General features: G+C 40.0%; 1 protein-coding gene across 2 annotated transcripts in view; it reads left to right on the top strand.

Moving 5' to 3' along the window:
* ADAMTSL3 (ADAMTS like 3) overlaps positions 1-20,957 on the top strand; it is a 754,066-nt gene that overhangs the window by 135,796 nt on the left and 597,313 nt on the right. For both annotated transcript variants that reach the window (XM_073618577.1, XM_073618575.1), the window contains exon 3: positions 7,505-7,624. In XM_073618577.1, coding sequence (XP_073474678.1) covers positions 7,505-7,624 — 120 coding nt within the window. The remainder of the gene's footprint in view (positions 1-7,504; positions 7,625-20,957) is intronic.

Raw genomic sequence — 20,957 nt, 5'->3', positions numbered from 1 at the left:
TGCGTTTGATGGGCACAGTGGCTTCGTTTGATGGGCACAGTGGCTGCGTTTGATGGGCACAGTGGCTGCATTTGATGGCACAGTGGCTGCGTTTGATGGGCACAGTGGCTGCGTTTGATGGCACAGTGGCTGCATTTGATGGCACAGTGGCTGCGTTTGATGGCACAACTTACTTGCAGAACAGCCTGGTGGCAGAATGGACAGGGTTCTGAGCCTCCAGAACAGACAGTGTCAGGTTGGAACACTAGGCTCAGGCAGTGGCAGCCGACAGGTGCTATGCTGGTGCAGTGCATGTGGACAGCGCGCTCAGCTCAGTCACTCACAGGCAGCATCTCCCCTCTCTCTGGCTCTGAGCCACGCTGTCCGAAGAACATGGAACAGGTGGGTGGAGCTAGTTTAATAGGCGCAAAGCTCTCTGAATGCTGGGGCTGCCGCGGCCTCTGACGTTACTGGTTGCTAGACGCCGGGCAGCAGGAGATTCTAGCAACCAGTGCAGCTCAGAGCAGAGGTGGCCAGCCAGGGCAGGCATTGTGGACAGGACGACTGGGTCTCAGGGGGGCGCCGCTGCTAAGTCAAGTGAGTGCCACGTCTTCGGCACCCCTCCTCTGCAGCAGCTTGCAGCTTGCACCCCGTGCACCCGCCCAGGATCGGCCCTGTGCCCGGGCACCCTGGTTGAAAAAGGCTGTCTCAGACAATGGGGTTGATTTAACAAAAATGGAGAGTGCAAAATCTGGTACAGCTGTGTATGGTAGCCAGTCAGCTTCTAACTTCAACCTGTTCAATTCATCTTTTGAAAAAAACCGGGAGGCTGATTTTTTTTTGCAGAGCTTCATCAGATTTTACACTCTTCAGTTCTAGTATATTGACCTCAAGGTATTGTTTCTGGGTAGTAAAGTTTGTCCAAATCCAGCCCAATCAACTGTTTTCTTTGATAAGAGGAAGTTGGTCTTAGATGTCGTGGATTTACAACACTCTTTGCTCTGCTACATCAACCAATCAGAAATGACAGACTAAGCGCTTGAAGCCCCATAGCGTTTTGAGTTATTGGTGTATATTGTGACTTGTGACTGCAGTTTCCTTCTAAGAAAAAGTACTGAACCCACTCTAGATTGCATCTTGTGAGGCTAATGCCCCGTACACACGGTCGGAATTTCCGACAGAAAAAGTCCGATGGGAGCTTTTCATCGTATATTCCGACCATGTGTGTGCCCCATCAGACTTTTTATGTCCAAAATTCAGACGGACTCAGAAAGAGAACATGTTCTATATTTTTCCGACTGAACAAATTCCTATCAGGAAAACCGTTCGTCTGTATGCTGTTCCGACGTACCAAAAATGACACATGCTCGGAAGCAAGTACGAGACGTGTTGTCACGCGTCACCGCATTCTTGATGGTCGGAATTTGGTGTGTATGCAAGACAGCTTGAGCGGAATTCTGTCGGAAAAACCTTCAGAGTTTATTCCGACAGCAAAACCGGTCATGTGTACAGGGCATTAGAGTTGTACATCTCTAGTCTAGAAAATAATGTAAAATTGTACATACCGAATCATAAATTTACATATTTACTTATTGTGTACTGTTGTGCCTTTTCCATTTACTCAGCAATACCTTATTTTTGTTCTTCCGCTATTTAAAGTGTCACTAAACCCACATCATAAAAAACTATCAATACATGCAGTATTACATGCTGTTCATACTCACTCAGTCACTATGAGACTCGTTTTCTGTATTCTGCAAAAACCTGGTTGATCCTGGTGCTCTCTATCTCCCCATTCTGTTCATGTCCCCAATTCAGCTAGGGATTTTGCAGCTGTAGTGGTACCTCTGCACATGCTCAGTTTTCAGTGAGTTTCTATGCTGAGAATTTCCTCCCTATCACATCTGAGCAGCCCATGTGACTATAGAGTCATACATGTGGGTGTATACACAGTGGTAAATGACACCCCACTCCATCCCTCCTCCTCCATGCCCACTAACCAGCTAAACACAATGAGGGTGGGATATTACATGTAGATTCATAGAAGCTTCACGCCCCCCTCTTATTCTAAGACACATGTTACTGCCAAAAAAAAAAAATAACAATTTGTTTTTTAATATTTATTTGTATGACAATTTAAAACAGTTTATATATATTAATTATTTATTTTTACCCTGTATTCCAAAGGCTTTTTTTTGAACATGTGACCAGCAGCAGAGGACTAGAAGCTTCTCCTGCTTATGTTTCCCTGCAGACAGGCTGAAAAAGAGCTGGGTCATGTGGCAACTGTATATCAGTTAGCAAAAAGGTACTTAGGTTTTTTTTTCATTAAAATAATTACAGTGCCATCATCCACATACAGAAACAGAAGGGACAATGTGTGTTTAGTATCACTTTAATGATTCTTTGCCATATATTTGCCATATTTCAAATTTCCCTAAATCACCCACATGCATAGAAAGGGCAAGGGGCGGAAAATGGGCTTTAGATGAGGCATACATATGGTAATATGTGCCTCCATCCCTGAATCAATGAAAACTAGAAAGGAAGTTGGGACTTTATGTGAGGCAAATGGCAAGTGAACAAGGCAATACATACATAATAACTAAGGCCCCCTTCACACTGGGGCGGTAGGGGGCGTCGGCGGTAAAACAGCGCTATTTTTAGCGCTGTTTTACCGCAGTATTCGCCCGCTAGCAGTGCGGTTTTAACCCCCCACTGGAGGCCGAAAAAGGGTTAAAACCACTCGTATAGGTATTGCCGCGGTATAGCCGCGCTGTCCCATTGATTTCAATGGGCAGGAGCGGTTTAGGAGCAGTGAATACACCGCTCCTTCACCGCTCCAAAGATTCGGCTGACAGGAGATTTTTTCTTCTCCTGCCAGCGCACTGCTTCAGTGTGAAAGCCCTCGGGCTTTCACACTGAACAAACAGCGGAGGCTGTTTTGGGGTGGTTTGCAGGCGGTATTTTTAGCGCAATAACGCCTGCAAACTGCCCCAGTGTGAAAGGGGCCTTAATGAGTTTATTGACATAAAGAGGGTATAGAATCGCACTCAGTATGTAATACATTAAAAGCCAATACATATATGTGAATGTTGAATAAAGTACAGTTCATGAACACATAAAATGAAAAAATACAATTACATAATCAAGGTAATTCATATATATACAACCTTAAAAACAAAATAGCAGCACATTCCAGTTACCAATGTATGGTGTAAATACTCAGTAAGGAGACAAGAAATGAGAGGGGTAATAAATAGATGCAGTGATGACTGACTAGAACAAGGTTGCATCTTATCAACGCGTTTCCTGTAAAGACACTTTATCAGGAGTGGATGCATCCGTTAATATGGGACTGGAAGACAGGATATAATACTGCACTTAAAAGGAACCACTGGGATAAGTCATCTGTCACGGGAGCTGAGGAAGCTAAACCACACATGGGGCGAACACCCAAACACAAGGTCCCCAAGAAGTTGGATTCTCCATATAGTGTATGTGGTAGCACATAGTGGGGCTCCAAGGGATTCTCATGTGAAACTGTGTCAACCAACCAGCTGCACAGAAAGTGTGGCATGGCCAATGGTGCAAAAGGCATAAGAAATAGAGCGTGCTTGGAGCGTCCTGTCCACCAGCGGATAACTTCCAGCTTGCCGCCTCTCCTCCTCTATCATGCCCTGCGTGATACTAGAAGTTATCCGTGGGTGGACAGGACGCTCCAAGCACGCTCTATTTCTTATGCCTTTTGCACCATTGGCCCTGCCACACTTTCTGTGCAGCTGGTTGGTTGACATAGTTTCACACAAGACTCCCTTGAAGCCCCACTCTGTGCTACCCAGACTTAGATCTGAAAACTTGGTGGATGAGCCAAACAACCTGACTGTCCAAATCAAAACCAGACAGGTGGCAACCCTATATTTTTTTCTGGTCCTGGACACTTTTCCAAATGTTACACGGTTCCATTGGTAACCTCAACAGGAAATCATCTGATAAACATGCAAAGTAATTAGAAGATTGAAGATGGTAGTGTGCAAGACTGTAAAAAGCGATCTATACCCCTGCACCTACATTGGCATAACCCGGCCATTATAACATTTGAGTGAAGTTATCCTTTTCTACAACAAAAGCACTAGGGTTAATATGGAACTCGTGAGGGTTATACTATTATTCAGTACTGCAATTCTACTGGGGCAAAATAGATAGGGGCATTTGGTTCCAAAGGAGAGACTGTTCTTGCAAATAAGGGGCAGTTGTTAGCTATGCCTTAGCTGCTGCATATTATATTATATTTGCAATGTTTTTTTTTATACCCACTGATAAGGCATTGTAGATTTCCCTGGGTTCCTTTGAGAATGATTCATTTGACCACATTTCACAGAAGCAGGAATGCATTATTTACTGTTGTGGATCTTGCCAATTCTGTTTTTATTTCTTCAGTGCTTTTAAGTACTTCCCGTTTCCTTCCTTTTCTCTGCATTTGGTTTATTATAACATTATGGGTTAAGGAAAGTGTAAATAAATCAGACAGAAAAAGGTCTAGTGTTACCTGTTTCCCCCCTTATAATAACCATAATAAGCAAAACAATTTACAGTTTATTTATGCATAAAATCGCAAATCTTGGGGTACAAATGTCACAAATAGTTATTTTTTATCTACTTTACTCTTTTTTTTTTTTGCCTATTCTATAGAAATTTCTCACATAAAAATTATGCTGTTTATAATTCAAACTGTCTCATTTGTTTTCACCATCAGATTCAGCACCCATAAAAACAGAATTTCTATTTTTCTGGGTTATTGGATAGATTACAGGCTTAGAACTATATAGATGGAAACATGTGACAAGAGTTTGCGTTAAAGACAATTCAATTCTAAGGGATTGATTTTAAGGGTTGATTTTATGGTGTATTGAATATTTAATCACATGCAAGGGGAATTTAAAAACAAGGATTTTTAGATTGCACAAGATTGGATGTTCGAAGTAAAGGCAGCTTTACCTTATTTGCTAAGTTTTGTGAAGTGAATATTCACTACTCCTCCTATAGGTTGGTATTCATTTATTTCCTTGTAAAAAAGAGTGTTCTTTTTATATAAGAGTATAACTATCAAATAAATGAAAAGTGGTTGTACATATTTTCTTACTGTAAATTATTGTCAGAAAAAAAATAAAAATTGGCAGAACTTGCAATATTTTCTTAATTGTATTTATTTTGCAAATTAATTTAATGTAGTTTTCTATCAAGTCAATGGGTGGAGCTCTAGTCTTCTTTTCATATCATTAGCATGATTATTTTTCAGCTGAATTGCAAGAAACCCTTTGTTTACAGACTCTTTTTGAAATTACCTGAGAAACAGCCCGGTTTCTATCAAAGGTCAAGCTGCTCGGCTGCTTCTATAAATATCCAAAAATATGTAAAAAAAGTTTTACAAGGGAATATATAGTGGGTCTATACCTAATTTATGTGTCCATTATGGTGAGGACTAAAAATGTATTGTATAAGCGCCTGAAAACCGCCTCCCATGCAATCCAGTGTGACTTTTCACACTCGGGCGGTGCGCTTGTGGGACTTCTGAAAAGTCCTGCAAGCAGCATCTTTGGTGGCGGGTTGGGAGCGCTCCCAAAATTGCCCTGCCCATTGGAATGAATGGGCAGCGCTTTCAAAGCGCCGCAAAACAGGAGTTTTGAACCCTTTTTATTGGGTTAAAAGCACCCGCTAACGGCCAAAAAGCAACGCAAAAGAGTGCTTTCACACTGAATGCACCATCCGTTAACACTAAAGTGCTGCCCTTTTCGGCCAGTTCTAACTCGAAAAAAGGGTCAAAAGCTCCCATTTTGCCGCACTTTCGAAGCGTTTGTCAGGCGCTTTGAAAGCGCTGCCCATTCGTTCCAATGGGGAGGGCTTTTTGGTAGCACTAAATAGAGCGCTCCCAACCCTCCCCAAAGATGCTGCTTGCGTGACTTTTCGGAACGTCCTGCAAGCGTACCGCTCAAGTGTGAAAAGTCACATTGGAATGAATGGGAGGAGGTTTTCAGGCGCTTAACAGAGGTTATTTCCAGCGCTAAAGCACCTAAAAACCGCCCCAGTGTGAAAGGGGTCTTATATCTTGTATTCTCTTTTTAAGCCAGGAGGTGGACGTTAAGGGCTTGTTCTTAGTTTTGACATTTAGGTGTGGTACATTGTATGCACATTGCATTTTACATGTGTTACCATTGAACTCTATGTAAAGTGCGTATTTATGAAAGTGCTCAAAAGTTGCAGCAAGCACGATTTTATAAAACACCCTTGTGTGAAGAGGCCCTTGGGCTCCTTTTATTACTCTTTTTTCTGAGAGAATAGGTGCAGGAACTCTCCCTTTCCAAGTCACCCTTGTCTCTAATCCTACCCACCGCCGAGCACTGTTCCTTGGTTCTACCCCCTACCCACCTCCCAGTACCGCCCCTTTTAAAGACTACAGAACAAAGTATCATTTTGTGGTGCTAAGAAATTTGTATAGAATTTGTTAATGATAACAAGAAAAACAGTAAAATAGATCCCCTGCATCCAGCCACAATAGATCCCCCAGCAATAAAACGCCCCCACAGCAACAATAGACCTCCGGCAGCAACAACTAATCTCACAGCAGCCAGCATCAATAGACCCCCTCCCTCAACAGTAGATCCCTCCTAGTAACAAAAGACCCACCCCTAGCAAAATGGACACCCTGCAAAAATAGATCCCCTAACTTGCTGCACATTTTCACTGGCGAGTTGTACACTTGCAGAGCACTTGAAGCACAAGTTCTAGTTGACACTTTACCAATTTGTAGCAAAATTGTATGGCAAGTCTCTCGCAAGAGCAAAGTCGCAGTGGTGGGTCTACAGCAAGAGTTCTGCAAGTCTACAGCATAAAAATTCAGCCACAGTGACCCCTGTGGTGGGATGACTATTACACAACATAACTGAACCAGAACTTGCAATTACTTGCTATCTGGGTACTTAGGCCGATGTCAATCCAGCATTGTGCACGCGAGTAGCATGCTGCTCTCTCTCCTCACTAGCTCAGAAGCAGCAGCGGGAGCTATTGGCTCCTGCTGCTGTCAATAACAGTCCATGAGGAGGGAGTTTGTCAGTGTTGCTTGCTATAGGGGACTTAGCAGGTGTGGGGGGTCCAGGAGGTGCTGGTGGGGGACCTGAGAAAAGGAGGATCTGTTCTGTGAAAAAACATTGCACAGAGCAGGTAAGTATATCATGTTTGCTATAAAAAAAAAAATAAAACCCTTACAATCTCTTTAATTTACCAGTCATATCATATTTTTAATGCATGGTGCGGTATAGAGGAGAAGCCTGAGCTGAGACTAGCTCAGCCTGTTGCATTCATCATACATCAATGTTAACATTTGTAACATTATATTTACTTACTTTCTATTAGTTCTTACTCATCATTTGGGTTAAAAACCTGTGATGTATATAACATTCTTAGGATGATGATATAAGCTATGCCATTATACGCAGTAAAACTCATGTACACAACTGTATCTTTGCAGGCTAAAGCTGAGCAAGAACAAGGAGCGTACTTTCTTCCAGAGTTTGCACTGTCTCCACAAGGAAGTTTTCTGGAAGACACAACAGGGGAGCAATTTTTAACTTACCGCTATGATGATCAGGTAAGTACATAAATACCTTTTTTTTCCCTACTCTATCCAGAACCTTAGTATGCAGACATTAATATTATCGGCCAATGCGGCCATGGCACTGCCAGCAACACTACATTATTTAAACACACAGGTAAGTTAATTAACATATTTTTTTTTTGTGGTTACTGAAGAAAACTTTTCTTTTACCAAAATGTATATTAGCACATTTGTTATTTTAGTAACATACTGTATATTTTAAAAAAGGGATGTTTTTAAAAACTGTGGAAAGGTTCAAATATCTAGTGGATTTTAGATATAGTCCAGGGCTCAGTTAGGGAGATTTCCCCTCACTTTTCTGTTCTGGGGACAACCTTTCACCAGACAGGAAGCAACATCTGACTGCAGTAAAAACCAGATGGGGGTTCTAATCCTTTGCCACACACAGTTTTGGTTACAGATACACTTTAACTTCTGTCATCCCTTTCATGACTAAGCCTATTTCTGACATTTGGTGTTTACAAGTTAAAATCTGTATTTTTTGTTAGAAAATTACTTAGAGCCCCCAAACATTATATATATATTTTTTTTGCAGAGAAACTAGAGAATAAAATGGTTATTGTTGCAATATTTTATGTCACACGGTATTTGTGCAGCGGTGTTCTAAACGCAACTTTTTGGGAAAAGGGACACTTTCATGAATTTTAAAAAAAGGAAACAGTAAAGTTAGCCCAATTTTTTTGTATAATGTGAAAGATGATGTTACGCCGAGTAAATAGATACCAAACATGTCACGCTTTATAATTGCACGCACTCGTAGAATGGCGACAAACTAGTCTAGTGCTAGAATTATTGCTCTCCCTCTGACGATCGTGGCGATACCTCACATGTGTGTTTTGAACGCTGTTTACATATGCGAGCGTGACTTCCGTATGCGTTTTCTTTGCTGCGCAAGCTCGCGGGGACCGGGGCGCGTTAAAAAAAAAAAATTCTTATTTATTTTATTTATTTTTATATTATTAAATTATGTTTTTTAAAAAAAATTGATCACTTTTTTTGCTGTCACTGCTGCAGGCATTATCCCGGTATAACCCCCGAAAGCCGAGGCCACACATCTGCGTACGCTCAGCGGGAAGGGGTTATATTGAGTAATAATTGAATAATTCATGCTGTGTGTATACCATGTTGTTGTAATATAATAATAAAAACCTATTATTCAGGGCTGTCAGTGAATGACAAACATACAGAAATCCACTTTTAAGATTAGAGATTTCATAACAGTACATCTAAATTGAAACTTTTTTTTTTTTTTGCAATACATCAAATCCTGTTAATACACCACCCTATAGATATGATTGCAGCACATGCAATGAGGATATATGGAAATGGGAAATAATATTTTACCTCTGATACGAACTGCAGAGGTATATATGCATAACAATGCCTTATTTATTTGCCACCATGAGGAATATTTAAAGCTGAACTCTAACTAGAAGAAAATGTAAGCAAATATTCCAGTAATAGCAAAAATATAAAAAAAAGATGTCCTTGGCTTTTCAGTTTTAAGTGACAGCCAGAATCTTTTAACCTTTTTCCTCTAAGATTGCTGTCGGAGATCTGCCCCCTGAGTGCAGCATCATCATGCAACCTGGGCTGAGAGTATTAATGCATTGCATGGTGCTCTCACATCACATGTGTGTTCTATTCAGTGCAGCAGTAAGAAGCATCCACCACCCCTACCGGAAGGAACATTTTAGGAGGTAGGTAAGTATATGCTGGTATAAAGTGGAGTGAATGGTTGCAGTGATTACTTTACACTAAACATATTATGTTCTATACACATATTCTATACACAAAACATATGCTGTTACATAATTCTGACTTTGAAACTCAGAATTCTGACTTTGAAACTCAGAATTCTGACTTTGAATCTCAGAATTCTGACTTTGAATCTCAGAATTCTGTATTTTTTTTTTAAACTTACAATTCTGAATTTCAATCTCAGAATTCTGAGTTTCAAAGTCAGAATTCAGTTTTTTTTTTTTTTATGATGGCCCCAGGGCTCTTCCATAATTATAGTCTCATTTTATATTAACATATGATACATGTGTGCAGTTAGTCACACATAATAGTACGACATCTTACAAAGTTATTGTAAATGCACTGTCCTAATATATACAGTGACAAATGTAAAATAGTAATACAAATATAAGATATAGAAGTAAGTGCCAGTCATCTTATGAGGATAGGTGATTTCTGTATTAAAATAGAAGGCAAGTATATATCATTAGAGGGTAATATAAATACTTTTGCAACAAAGATACACATACACCGGAGACAGGTCCCTGAGTGGTAACTGCAAATACAATAGGGCCTATTAATAAGGTGGTTAGAGCCCATATACTGAACAGTAGTCACTGAGGGGTTAATGCACATACTTTAGAGAATGGCTTCTGAGTTGGTCAATGTGTATGCACTGGAAATTGATCACTACTGCAGAGCCATCTTAATAGCATCATAGGCCCCTCGGCAAAGTAATGCTCTGCAGCCCCTACAAGCCTTCACAAATTTATGTATCTACTCTCAAGAATGACAGTATAAATAGTTAGTTGGATAGATTTGAGCTTATATTTCCTAGTACTTTCAAAAAAATAGATTTTAAAACAATAAGAAAACATGCCATAAATCAAACACTAATCAACACAACTATCCAAACGATATTAAAAGTTTTGAAGAACAAAAATTTCACCCTATACACAATATGTTGTTATACCAGTGGCGGAACTACCAGGGTCGCAAAGGTCACAATTACGACCGAGCCCTGACGTTCTGCCACTGTCAGGCGTCTCTCTCATACAGCCCAGAGCCTGCACTGACAGTTCCCCCTCTACCCTCGCATAGATGGGAAAGGTGAAAGCTGATCTGCTCCTTCTCCTCCCACCCCTCTCATCCTGTGTGCACCACTGTGAGTGTGAATGATTAAATTTAGCTGCTTAGTTTCATGCGCTGTATCAGAGAGATGCCCTTAGCTCCGAAAGCTGCTGAGGAGGCACTGATGGGTGGCACTGATAGGCTGCATTGATGAGCACTGATAGGTGGCACTGATAGGCGGCACTGATAGGCCGCACTGATGTACATTGATGAGCACTGATGGACACTGATAGGCGGCATTGATGAACATTGATAGGTGGCACTGATGGGTGGCACTGATAGGCGGCATTGATGAGCACTGATAGGCAGCATTGATGAGCACTGGTAGGCAGTGCTGATGGGCACTGACATTCACTCAGGGAGGTTCAGGACAGGTGACACTGACAGTCCAGGCTCCAGCTGGAAGGCAGAAGTAAACTGGTGCACACTCAGCCTGACTCCCAAGCCCAGCTGCCCCGCTGCTAGTAGTCCATTGTCCGTGCAGTTCCAGTGTGCAGAGACCAGACTGCAGACACTTTCCTTCCTTCCAGCTAATCTCCACACAGCCGCATCCCGCAAGATCATTTATTGCAGGAGAACTGGCCCTGGTGACGCCCCATGTTTGCCTGGGGCCCCAGGCAGTAGCCAGGGGTGCCTGCTCAATAAGATGACCCTGCACTAAAGGCTTAAGCCCCGTCCACATGGGCACCTTCTTCTTGCTCCCTATACATAGTCCCATCAACAGTATATACATAGTAGGAGAGGTTGAAAAAAGACACAAGTCCATCAAGTCCAACTTATGTGTGTGATAGGTTGGAAATCCCTGGGAATTGTTTTTTCCCTCTTTTACTCCTGGGAACAGGGATAAGGACAGAAGAGAGGCGGAAGCACATCTATATGTCCAGCATATGCCTAGAGATGTACATGGGTCATCACCCTGCCACACTAATCAGAGTTATGTAAAACAATACAAAAAAATGATTACAAGAAACTTTCTCTGATTTTTAATTTTTTTACACAATGTCGTACTGCATTCATACTGTTGACTAATGTAAGGGGTAATTTCTCCACTGACCATCAATGCTTTTCTGGCCAATATTATTATTATTAATTTTATTTTATTTGATGATTATTACTGAAAAATAACTTTGTCATACTTTGGGGCTGCTAAAAAAAGTATCTCATCACTATGAGCTATACATATAATAATTTTTAGCTGGGTTTCCCAAGACATGAAAATGACACCAAAGGTTCCTCCAGGCTAAAAAATTGAACAAGGCTGTGCTAGACACTTGGGGCTAATTTGCCCACATTGACGACTGGTCAATGAGTGGAGTTCAGATATCACTAGTATGTGCTGGGGGCCAGATAGGGAGGAGAGGCCGATGTTTGTGATGGGGTTGATATCACTCTGGTGGGACATCCTTCAGCAGTGAAATGGAAAATTGCAATCTGCTGAAACCTCTTTTAGTACAAAGGAGTATTTTGCTTGTCACTTCCTTTGTTACAGAGTGATAAATTCTTATAACTCCAGCCAACTTTTTAGTGTTGAAGAATCCTCTGACAGTAATTTAAAGCAATAAAAAGCTGACAGAGGTTCCCCTTCTGCTTAAAAACATATCTTTAATGTTCTGTTGTCCCTGTTGGAAAGATTTCCCCTAACTTCCTGCTCAGGTAACAACGCTTTCAAACTCTTTCCCACCCTTTCCAAATGTAAAAGTAAATTCTAGAAAGAAATTGCTATGCCAAACTTTGGACGTTTCAGAAAGAGGTCCTTAAATTATGGGGGAATTAGGGTTCAAGACACAAACTTTTATCAGGAAGTCAAATGGTAATTTAGTTGGGCAGCTTTGGTTGTGTAAGGATTTCTCCAGATGGTCAGGTCACCAAAATTAGTCCACTTGACTTTTCACAATTGTAAAATGTCTAGAAGGAACTTACAATTTATAGGTATGGAATAAAAAGACTGACAGAGAACTGAAAACAGTTTATATAATCTTTATGTACTAGAATGCCGTGAGGCAACGTTCATGGAAGGATTGTGTCAAGTAAGTTTCACCTCTGTCCAGATTGCCAGCAGATGTTAAGCTTTGGTAATATGTATAAAAGGACTGACATTTAAAAACAAGGGGGCTTTTTTTTTTTTTTTTTTAGGAAAATTGAAATAAAAGTGGAACTGTTGACCACAGCATCCAGTCAGGTTTCACATTTCAAGTCAAACAAAGAATCAATATGCTGTGGGTAACCACCCTACTCTTGTAGCTGTTAAAAAAATCAGACTAAATATCATTTAAATTGTTATCTAAAAAATAAACTGTGGATGACATATACAGTTATTGGTCTGAGCAACCAAGCATCTGGTCCCTTACTTTAAAGTAGACTACAAAACGAAACATTAAAATCAAATGGGTGTGACGTATAGCATTACTGTTTTATTTTGCTGTAATTTCTCTAATTGACAGTACTTTGTCTTCACCTGTCTGTGTAGCTATGGAAACTGGTCCATACAGTAGAAAATATTACTCCACGCAATTTTTGTATTAACGTGTTACTAAACCCACAACAGTAAAATCAGTCTTCATATGCAGTGAAGCATGCTTTTTTAAACTCACTGTGGATCTAAGGGGTTAATCCTCCACATTGTATAAAAAGGCTGTTTGATCCTGTATTTTCTGATCCTCCCCTCCTTTCACTGTCCCCTAAAAATTTCATGATAACAAAGAGTCTATGGAGTCAGACTGCACATGCTCAGTTTGGTGTGTATCGCTAGAGAGGTTTTTTTTTCTTGGGAGGATGCATGGGATCAGCACAGGGCCAATCAGCACTGTCCAGACAGAGGGTAAGGGGTCTTGCAGTCTCATAGGACAATCAGAAAACTCCTCCTACAAGCTTTAACCAGTGCTTGGCTGGACACTGATAGAAGTCACAAGACTGCTCTAGCTGCTGATAAGAAAAGGTATTTAACCGTTTAAAATTTCCTAAAATAATTGCATTTCCATGTTTTGTGTACTGTGGGAGACCAGATATAGTGAATGCAGGGTCCTGGGCTTAGTAACACTTTAACCTCCCTGGCGGTTTTCCCGAGTGTGGCTCGGGGTTAAAATTCAGTACCATTAGCGGTAACCCCGAGCCACACTCGGGATCGCATTGCAGGATCCTGGGGCGGCGTTACTTACCTTGTCCCCGGGATCCTGCGATGTCCCCCGCAGTGTCCGAGGGCTCCGTCCTCCTCCAAAGCCTCTCCGTGCCAGGCTCCGTTCCCTGCGAGCGGCGCGACGCACGGGGGCGGAGCCTGGCGGCAAATTCAAAAAAATGTCAAAATCATAACACATACAGTACTGTAATCTTACAGATTACAGTACTGTATGAAATGATTTCACATCCCTTTTGTCCCCAGTGCTCTGGCCCATGCCCTGCATGCAGTTTTACATGATATACACTGTTCTTTCTGCCTGGAAACTGGAGATTGTCCATAGCAACCAAAAAGTGTCCTTTTACGTCAAAAGTGGCTTTAGACCAGCTAGAAAACAGCGATAGTAAATTAGAACACTTGCAGAATTGAGCGATAGTGAATTGTGGGGAAATTTATTTTATTACTATTTTTTTAAATTTTTTTTAATTATTTATTTTTATTTATTATATTATAATTTATGTTTTTGTGTTTCAAACTTTATCATACCCGGGATATCTACTAGACTCTGGTTTGGACAGATTTAAGTGTGTTATTGTTAAGATTTACAGACCTACACTATAAAACGCCAAATTTCCATGCAAAATAATTGTACCGCTTTCAGCACCTAAAATCCGAAATAATCATACCGCCAGGGAGGTTAAGCAAACTTTTTCTAGTGTACCAATTTTTTATATACAGTACCTTAGACCAGTGTTTCTCAACTCCAGTCCTTAAGGCGCAGCAACAGGTCATGTTTTCAGGCTTACCATTATTTTGCACAGGTGATTTGATCAGTTTCACTGCCTCGGTAATTACCACAGCCAATTCCTCTGAGGGAAATCCTGAAAACATGACCTGTTGGGGTGCATTGAGGACTGGAGTTGAGAAACACTGCCTTAGACTACATGTGAGCACTGGGCCCACAGTACACCAAGTGCTTGAGCTTTTAAGTGAGTCTATCACAAAAAATATAAAAAATAAATAACAGCTGACAGCTTCAAAGAGAAGGCACCAAGAGGCTCTCATCCTCAAACCCTCAAACATTTCTAATGGCCAGTCATTGGTCTGAACTGCCTTATGGGCCAGTAAGAATGTGTAAAAGGTGTAAGGAAAGGGGGGCAAACTTGTCAAAGATTGGCTAATCAGAGCAGCCCAGCATTCAGGCAGAGCAGGTATGTGAAGTTTTCACTAGGTACCTGCATTGTGTACCTGTCAGCAACATTTTTATATTCTTAAAGTGACACTTCTAATCTCCTAAACTGGATTAGTTTTCAGTGCTGTTGCTCAAGGCAGCCAGTGGCCACAAATGGTGCCATTGAGTTTGTCATATACTGCAGCAGGCACTGATGTGATGTGATGACTGAACAAGCAAAGAACCAAATGCTGTGACAATGTAAGGTATTTTAGGCCATTGGACTTTGTACAACCTTTAGGCCCAACCACCTAAAGCTTTCTCTTTTCACAAGTGTTTATAAAGCTTTATTAAGTATAGAAGGAGTTTTCATTTGTAATTGATGATTGCTATAACTGTTTAGTTTTTTAAAGTAAAACTATAGGGGAAACTTTTCTTTTCATTTTGGATAGAGCAAGGAAGGGTTATAACCCCTGTTCAATTTTTTCCCCCATCTGTGTCCCATTGTGGAGATCTCCCTTCACTTCCTGTCCCATAGCCAAACAGAAAGTGAGAGGAAATACTTGCAAATTAAGGGAATTTCTTGGGACCCCCAGAGCACCAGAACTAGTGTACCCATTGGAAGTTTTTCCCCCTCTATTATTTTTCAGGTGACAACTGGAAATTTGGGATTTTCTTTTACTTTCACTTTCAATGATAATGTAAACAGGACACAAAGAGAGGATACATCTCCCTAATGGGGGGGGGGGGGGGCACAGACAGCAGTTAAAGCAGACATGTGTTCTAATACCACTCTACTCTATCCAAAATAAAAAAAATAAAAAATGTTTTGCCTTTAGTTTTCCTGTAAGGTAGGCATACAGAATTTCAGCTTGCAGTAGAGTTTGGCATCATGTTAGTCTTCAACAAAGGCAGCCCCGTTTTTTTTTTTAATTGAAATAATACTCTTTATTGGCTTACTTAATAAGCAACTATTATTTCAAAAGCTCACATTTTTAAAAAACTTACGTTTGTCAATAAAGGGGTATCGATTCCAAACTGTCTACATGTGCTTCAAAAGAGCGAGTATTGACAATTTATTGCACATTAAACAACAGACCTGTTAACATGGCAGAATTTGTACCATAGTGTTTTTTTTTACAATTTGTAGCTTGCATCCCACTTTAGACTAATATCTATGTTATTCCATTTGGGACCCTGAAAGGCATCTTCGGGACACACAGAAAAATCTGAGTCATCTTTAATTAGAAGTTTTAGAGAAACTTTCAACCAATCCCTTCTGCTAGCTTTTTTTGTCATGAAAAGGTCAACTTCTACTTTACATTAACATTTACGTTTTGAGTAGATGCCAGAGGGTTGGATCAGACACTGGCCCCTTAAAATGACTACCCTTAAATTTGCAGATCTGCTTACCTGCACCAGCCATGTGGTGGTGAACAGGATTCAGTTTTTTTATATTATGAAGAAAGATTCCTTAGGGTATCAGAAGTTCACATTGTACTGGATTTATCTCACTATCCTCTCTAGGGATAAAAGAAGCTGGTGGGTGATTAATTCACTAGCATCTGCCCATTTAAGGTGAGAGAAATCATTAATCAATATATGTTAGAATCCAAATTCAGGTTGGGCAGCTCCCTATATGTAATTTTTGCATACCTTTCCTGGCATCTTCTGGCTGGTCCCATGACAAGCAGATGCCCCTTTTTCCTTCTAACTTCTTTTCTTCTTCCTGAAGCCCTCTTTGCTGCAGCAAATGTGAAGGAAAACCAGCACTCCAACAGTAATCATGCTCTTTACCTTGAGAAAAAGGTCCCGGGTGCCCTTGAAACATAATTGCCTGACTGATGTTTTTATACATTAAATGAGGATTTGTATGACTGAAGTGCTGGCTTTCCAACACAATTGATGGTCTTGGTGGTGCTATTGCAGGCTGTGCACCCACATCTAGTGAAGCAAATAAAGTGAAGAGGTACTTATACTTTTATATTAACTGAAAGTATAACTAAAGGGAAAACGTTATTTTTAGTTTTGGATGGAGTGGAGAGAGATTAGAACACCTGTCAGGTTTTTATTGCTCTCTGTGCCCCCATTAGGGAGATTCACCCTCTCTATTTGTCCGGTTTACCATTAGCATCAAAAGTGAAAGTAAACGAATACCCCAAATTTTGGGTTGTCTGCAGAAAAGTAGATGTAGGATATTCTTCCAACGGGGACACTAGTTCTGGTGACCCGGGGGTCCCCAAGGAATTCCCTTTAGTTGCAGGGATTTCCTCTCACTTCCTGTTAGACTATGGGACAGGAAGTGAAGGGAAATCTCTGAAATGGGACACCAATGGTGAAAAAAAATATCTTGTTTAAGTGACTGTAAGATCAAATCTTTTAATAAAACACTTTTCTCAATGAAATCTAAGTTAAAGAAAGTGACAAGGTATATGTGGGGATTGGGCTTTCCTTTGAATTTTCTGCAGCAGTCTCATGGGAGCTTAGGCTGTGTTATGACGCACTTCCAGGGGGTATGTCCATGGCTGTCGGGATTACAGGAAGTAGGTTGAATGGCACTGAGCGTTATTCAACCTGGAAAAACACGAGCAGTGACAAAACGGAGGCGGACACAGAGGGCAGCTTTGGAGCATAGAGAGGGCAAGTAGTGTTGGCAATTTTTTCTTCTTTTTTTTTGGAGGAAGAGGGAAAAGTATTTAAAGAAAAATAAAATGTAACTGGTCTTTAAATTTCAGTATGAGTAATATTTTTGCCATATAGAGGATAGAAAGTAATTTCAATTTTAAGAGCAGCAATTTATTCTGCCATAGCAAAATAATGTTTTTGCAACTGCTTCTGTTGTACAATGTTCCCAGAATAATAGAGCAGAGGCTCCACTCAGCAGCTGTGTGTTTGCTGTATTTGTAATGGAATAAAGTGAAAGGGGGTTTTATTCTATGTTTTTATTTCCCACTTTGTTGGTGGTTCATTTTTTTCATACCTACCGCAATAATTTCTTTCCAAATTCGTGCTACAAAGGATTGGTTTTCCTATAGAAATTAAGAATTCCTATTTCCCTGACACTTGAGGTGTCGCTTCCAAACTTTAAACTGTTCCATTCCTTAGACCACCAAGTAGGAGAGCTGTCAGAAGCCTTATGTAAGCAGCTTGTTCACTAGTTCCCTTATAGCTGGATAACGTCTTTGTGGTCAGAAAAGCGCAAAGCTCACTATGTGCTGGTTTGCTGTAGTGGCAGGGCAATAAATGATATAATATTTTCACTATCCGTTAGTACATTTCTCTATTTTGCTCATACATATTCAGACTTTTGGTGCATTTATACTATAAAACACCTGCTTGACAGTTTTTCCTTTGATTGTAATGATTGGTGCTTATTGATTTTGGAAAATACACTTGTGCTGGATTATAGCAAGATATGATGCATTCTCCTAAACCTGACTGTTTCAACAATAAATAAGTAGGAGATGCATTTAAAAGAAAGTTTAACAGTTGTAAGCATATTTGCTGCTGAGTAAACAGCTATGGAACTGTGCTACCTAAGAAAGAAGTATTATCAAGGCTTATTTTTCCATTTTGAAGATGCAATGGTTATCCTAAAGCAAAAAAGTAGCAAAAATCTTAATGAAATACAAGGGAAAATTACAGAATGAGGCAAAGGCATACAGAGCAACACATAATGATACCATGTCCATAGGAGATATGTAAGGTCCTTTTTTCTTCAAACACCTCATAATACAGAATCTACCCCCCCCCCCCCCCCCCAAAAAAAAAAAAAAAACTGTAGAAAGTTACTAATAGGGAATACATACAGTTGTAAATTAAAAAAAAATGGAGATAGATCCCTGCTCAAGCAAGTTTACAATATAGGGTTGTACGTCTTTGACTAAAGTTTGGTTTCCACCAAAACACTTGACAATGATTGTTGATCTCATTCCATGGTACAGAATCAATAGATTCAAATGACTGGCAGCAATAGCAAAGCAACCCTGGTATGTGTTTTTTTTTCAATTTTTCACTTAACAGCTTTGTCTACTTGACAATATACTACATGCTAAATAGTAGAGTATTTTTTTAAGAACTAAAAATAAATACATCATGATTCTGCTCCATGACACTGGAATCTGTATTGGATTGTTATCTACACATCAATTTTATTCTTCTTCCTGTTAAATTAGTTTACGGCTAAGGACTCTAAGCAACCAAAACCTGTCTTTATAAATCTGGTGAAAACCATTTATAATGGAAATTACAGGAATCTTGATTGCATAATTGGCTGTAAACAGCCCTGCAAGTGTACGTCACAATGCAGATGGATCACCAGACAAAAAAATTTACAGCCTTCTGAATCCTTTCCGTTTTTTGTGCAGCTGAAAGCTCCCAGAACGTACAGTTGTAAATTACAAAAAAACAAAAATAAAACATGAAGATAGAACCCAGCTCAAGCAAGTTTATAATATAGGGTCATACATGTCAGGAAGAATTACAAAAGGAACTGAATAAACTGTGCTTGTACTGAATGTGGAGAAGGAGGCAGGGATGTATCAGTTACTATAAACCAAAAGTCTGCCTGACTATTATTTCCTGACTATTATTTTTAGCCATGTATGAATAAAAGTTATATTTTAGGGCTTAGTGGGTTCTGTGCATGGAGAGATTGATGCACATCTATCACATTGGGTTATCAGTCATATATTAGTTACTAGACAGAATGTTAAGACAAACTGTATGCTTACAATGGAGGTATAACCTTAAAGTTACTGTACATTTAAAGGTTTCAAGGGTTGGAGAGAGACGTGGAGAATGGAAGGGAATTGATGAGAAGGAGAAAGGCACGTAACAAGCCTTTGGGGGTAAGGATGTGGGGAAGTAACTAGAATGGATTATAAAAGGAGGCCATGTATAGAACAGAAGAGGTTGATGAGTTGGGCAGTTATCAGAAGGAATTTGAATGGTTCCAGTCTGTTTTGGTAAATCACATGGGAGATACCAGGCTAGAAAGGATAATGACTATGCCCACCTGCAACAAAAATGACAGGTCAGGCATTATTCTCTTAGGCCAGATGTAGGTGCAAGCACACTACAGGGGGCTATTGGGTTATAGCAGTATCAGGTTTGGTCTGTTTTAGAGGCCTGTATACTACATACGTTTTAAGTGGAGGGTTGGGTGCTCTTGTGAGAAAGCTTTAGTTTGAAAGTGATGTTACCCTTTAAAAAAGTGAGAGGGCATAAACAAATACAGCAGATAATTGAAAACATGAGATGCTACAACCATCGGTATAATTAGAGAAGAGAAGGGCTTCGAAGAACAGACAGAGCGCAAATAGTGAAAATCATGGAAATGAAAGTTACTGACAGTTTTCCCCCCAAAAAAGGAGAAGATGCAAGAATGTGCAAGACCTCTGTTGAATAGGAAAGGTCAGGAATAATAAATTGTGGTCAACATTGCCTGAAACTTACTTCATCCTTGACTAAAGTTTTGTTTCCACCAAAACACTTCAATGATTATCATCTTTAAAATGATCTCTATCCATGGTACAAAGTCAATAGATTCAAACTACTGGCAGCAATAGCAATGCAACCCTGGTATGTGTTTTTTTCTTTTTCAATTTACAGCCTTGCCTACTTGACAACATACTACATGGTAAAAAGTAGAGTATTTCTTTAGGAACTAAGAATAAATACATAATGATTCTGCTCCATGACACTGGAATCTGTATTGGACTGTTATCAATTCTATTCTTCTTCCTGTTGAAATGGTTTACGGCTGATAACTGTAAGCAACAAAATCCTGTCGTTATAAATTTGGTGTAAACCATTTATATGGTCACAGATAATGGATAAGTGGATACATAATGATTGCATAATTGCTTGTAAACATCCTTGCAAGTTTACATCACATTTTAGATGGATCACCAGACTAAAAAAAATGACAGCCTTCTGAATCCTTTCCATTTTTTGTGCAGATGATACCTCCCACAACTTTAATGCACAAAGGCTTTACCCTTGTTTTTCAATTAAGACAAAACTATTTTCAAAGAATGCACCGTATTTGGAGCTCAGTGTAGCTGTTTCAAGTTACATATTCTTAATCAGAAATCTTGATTACTCCATGGTTATGAGTTTAAAGGACACACCCAAGCAAGGAATTCAGT

The sequence above is a fragment of the Aquarana catesbeiana genome, linkage group LG03, assembly GCF_042186555.1.
Source record: "Aquarana catesbeiana isolate 2022-GZ linkage group LG03, ASM4218655v1, whole genome shotgun sequence".
Taxonomy (NCBI): Eukaryota; Metazoa; Chordata; class Amphibia; order Anura; family Ranidae; genus Aquarana; species Aquarana catesbeiana.
Note: the sequence above shows the minus strand (reverse complement) of the source record. Positions and strands in the feature narration are given on the sequence as shown.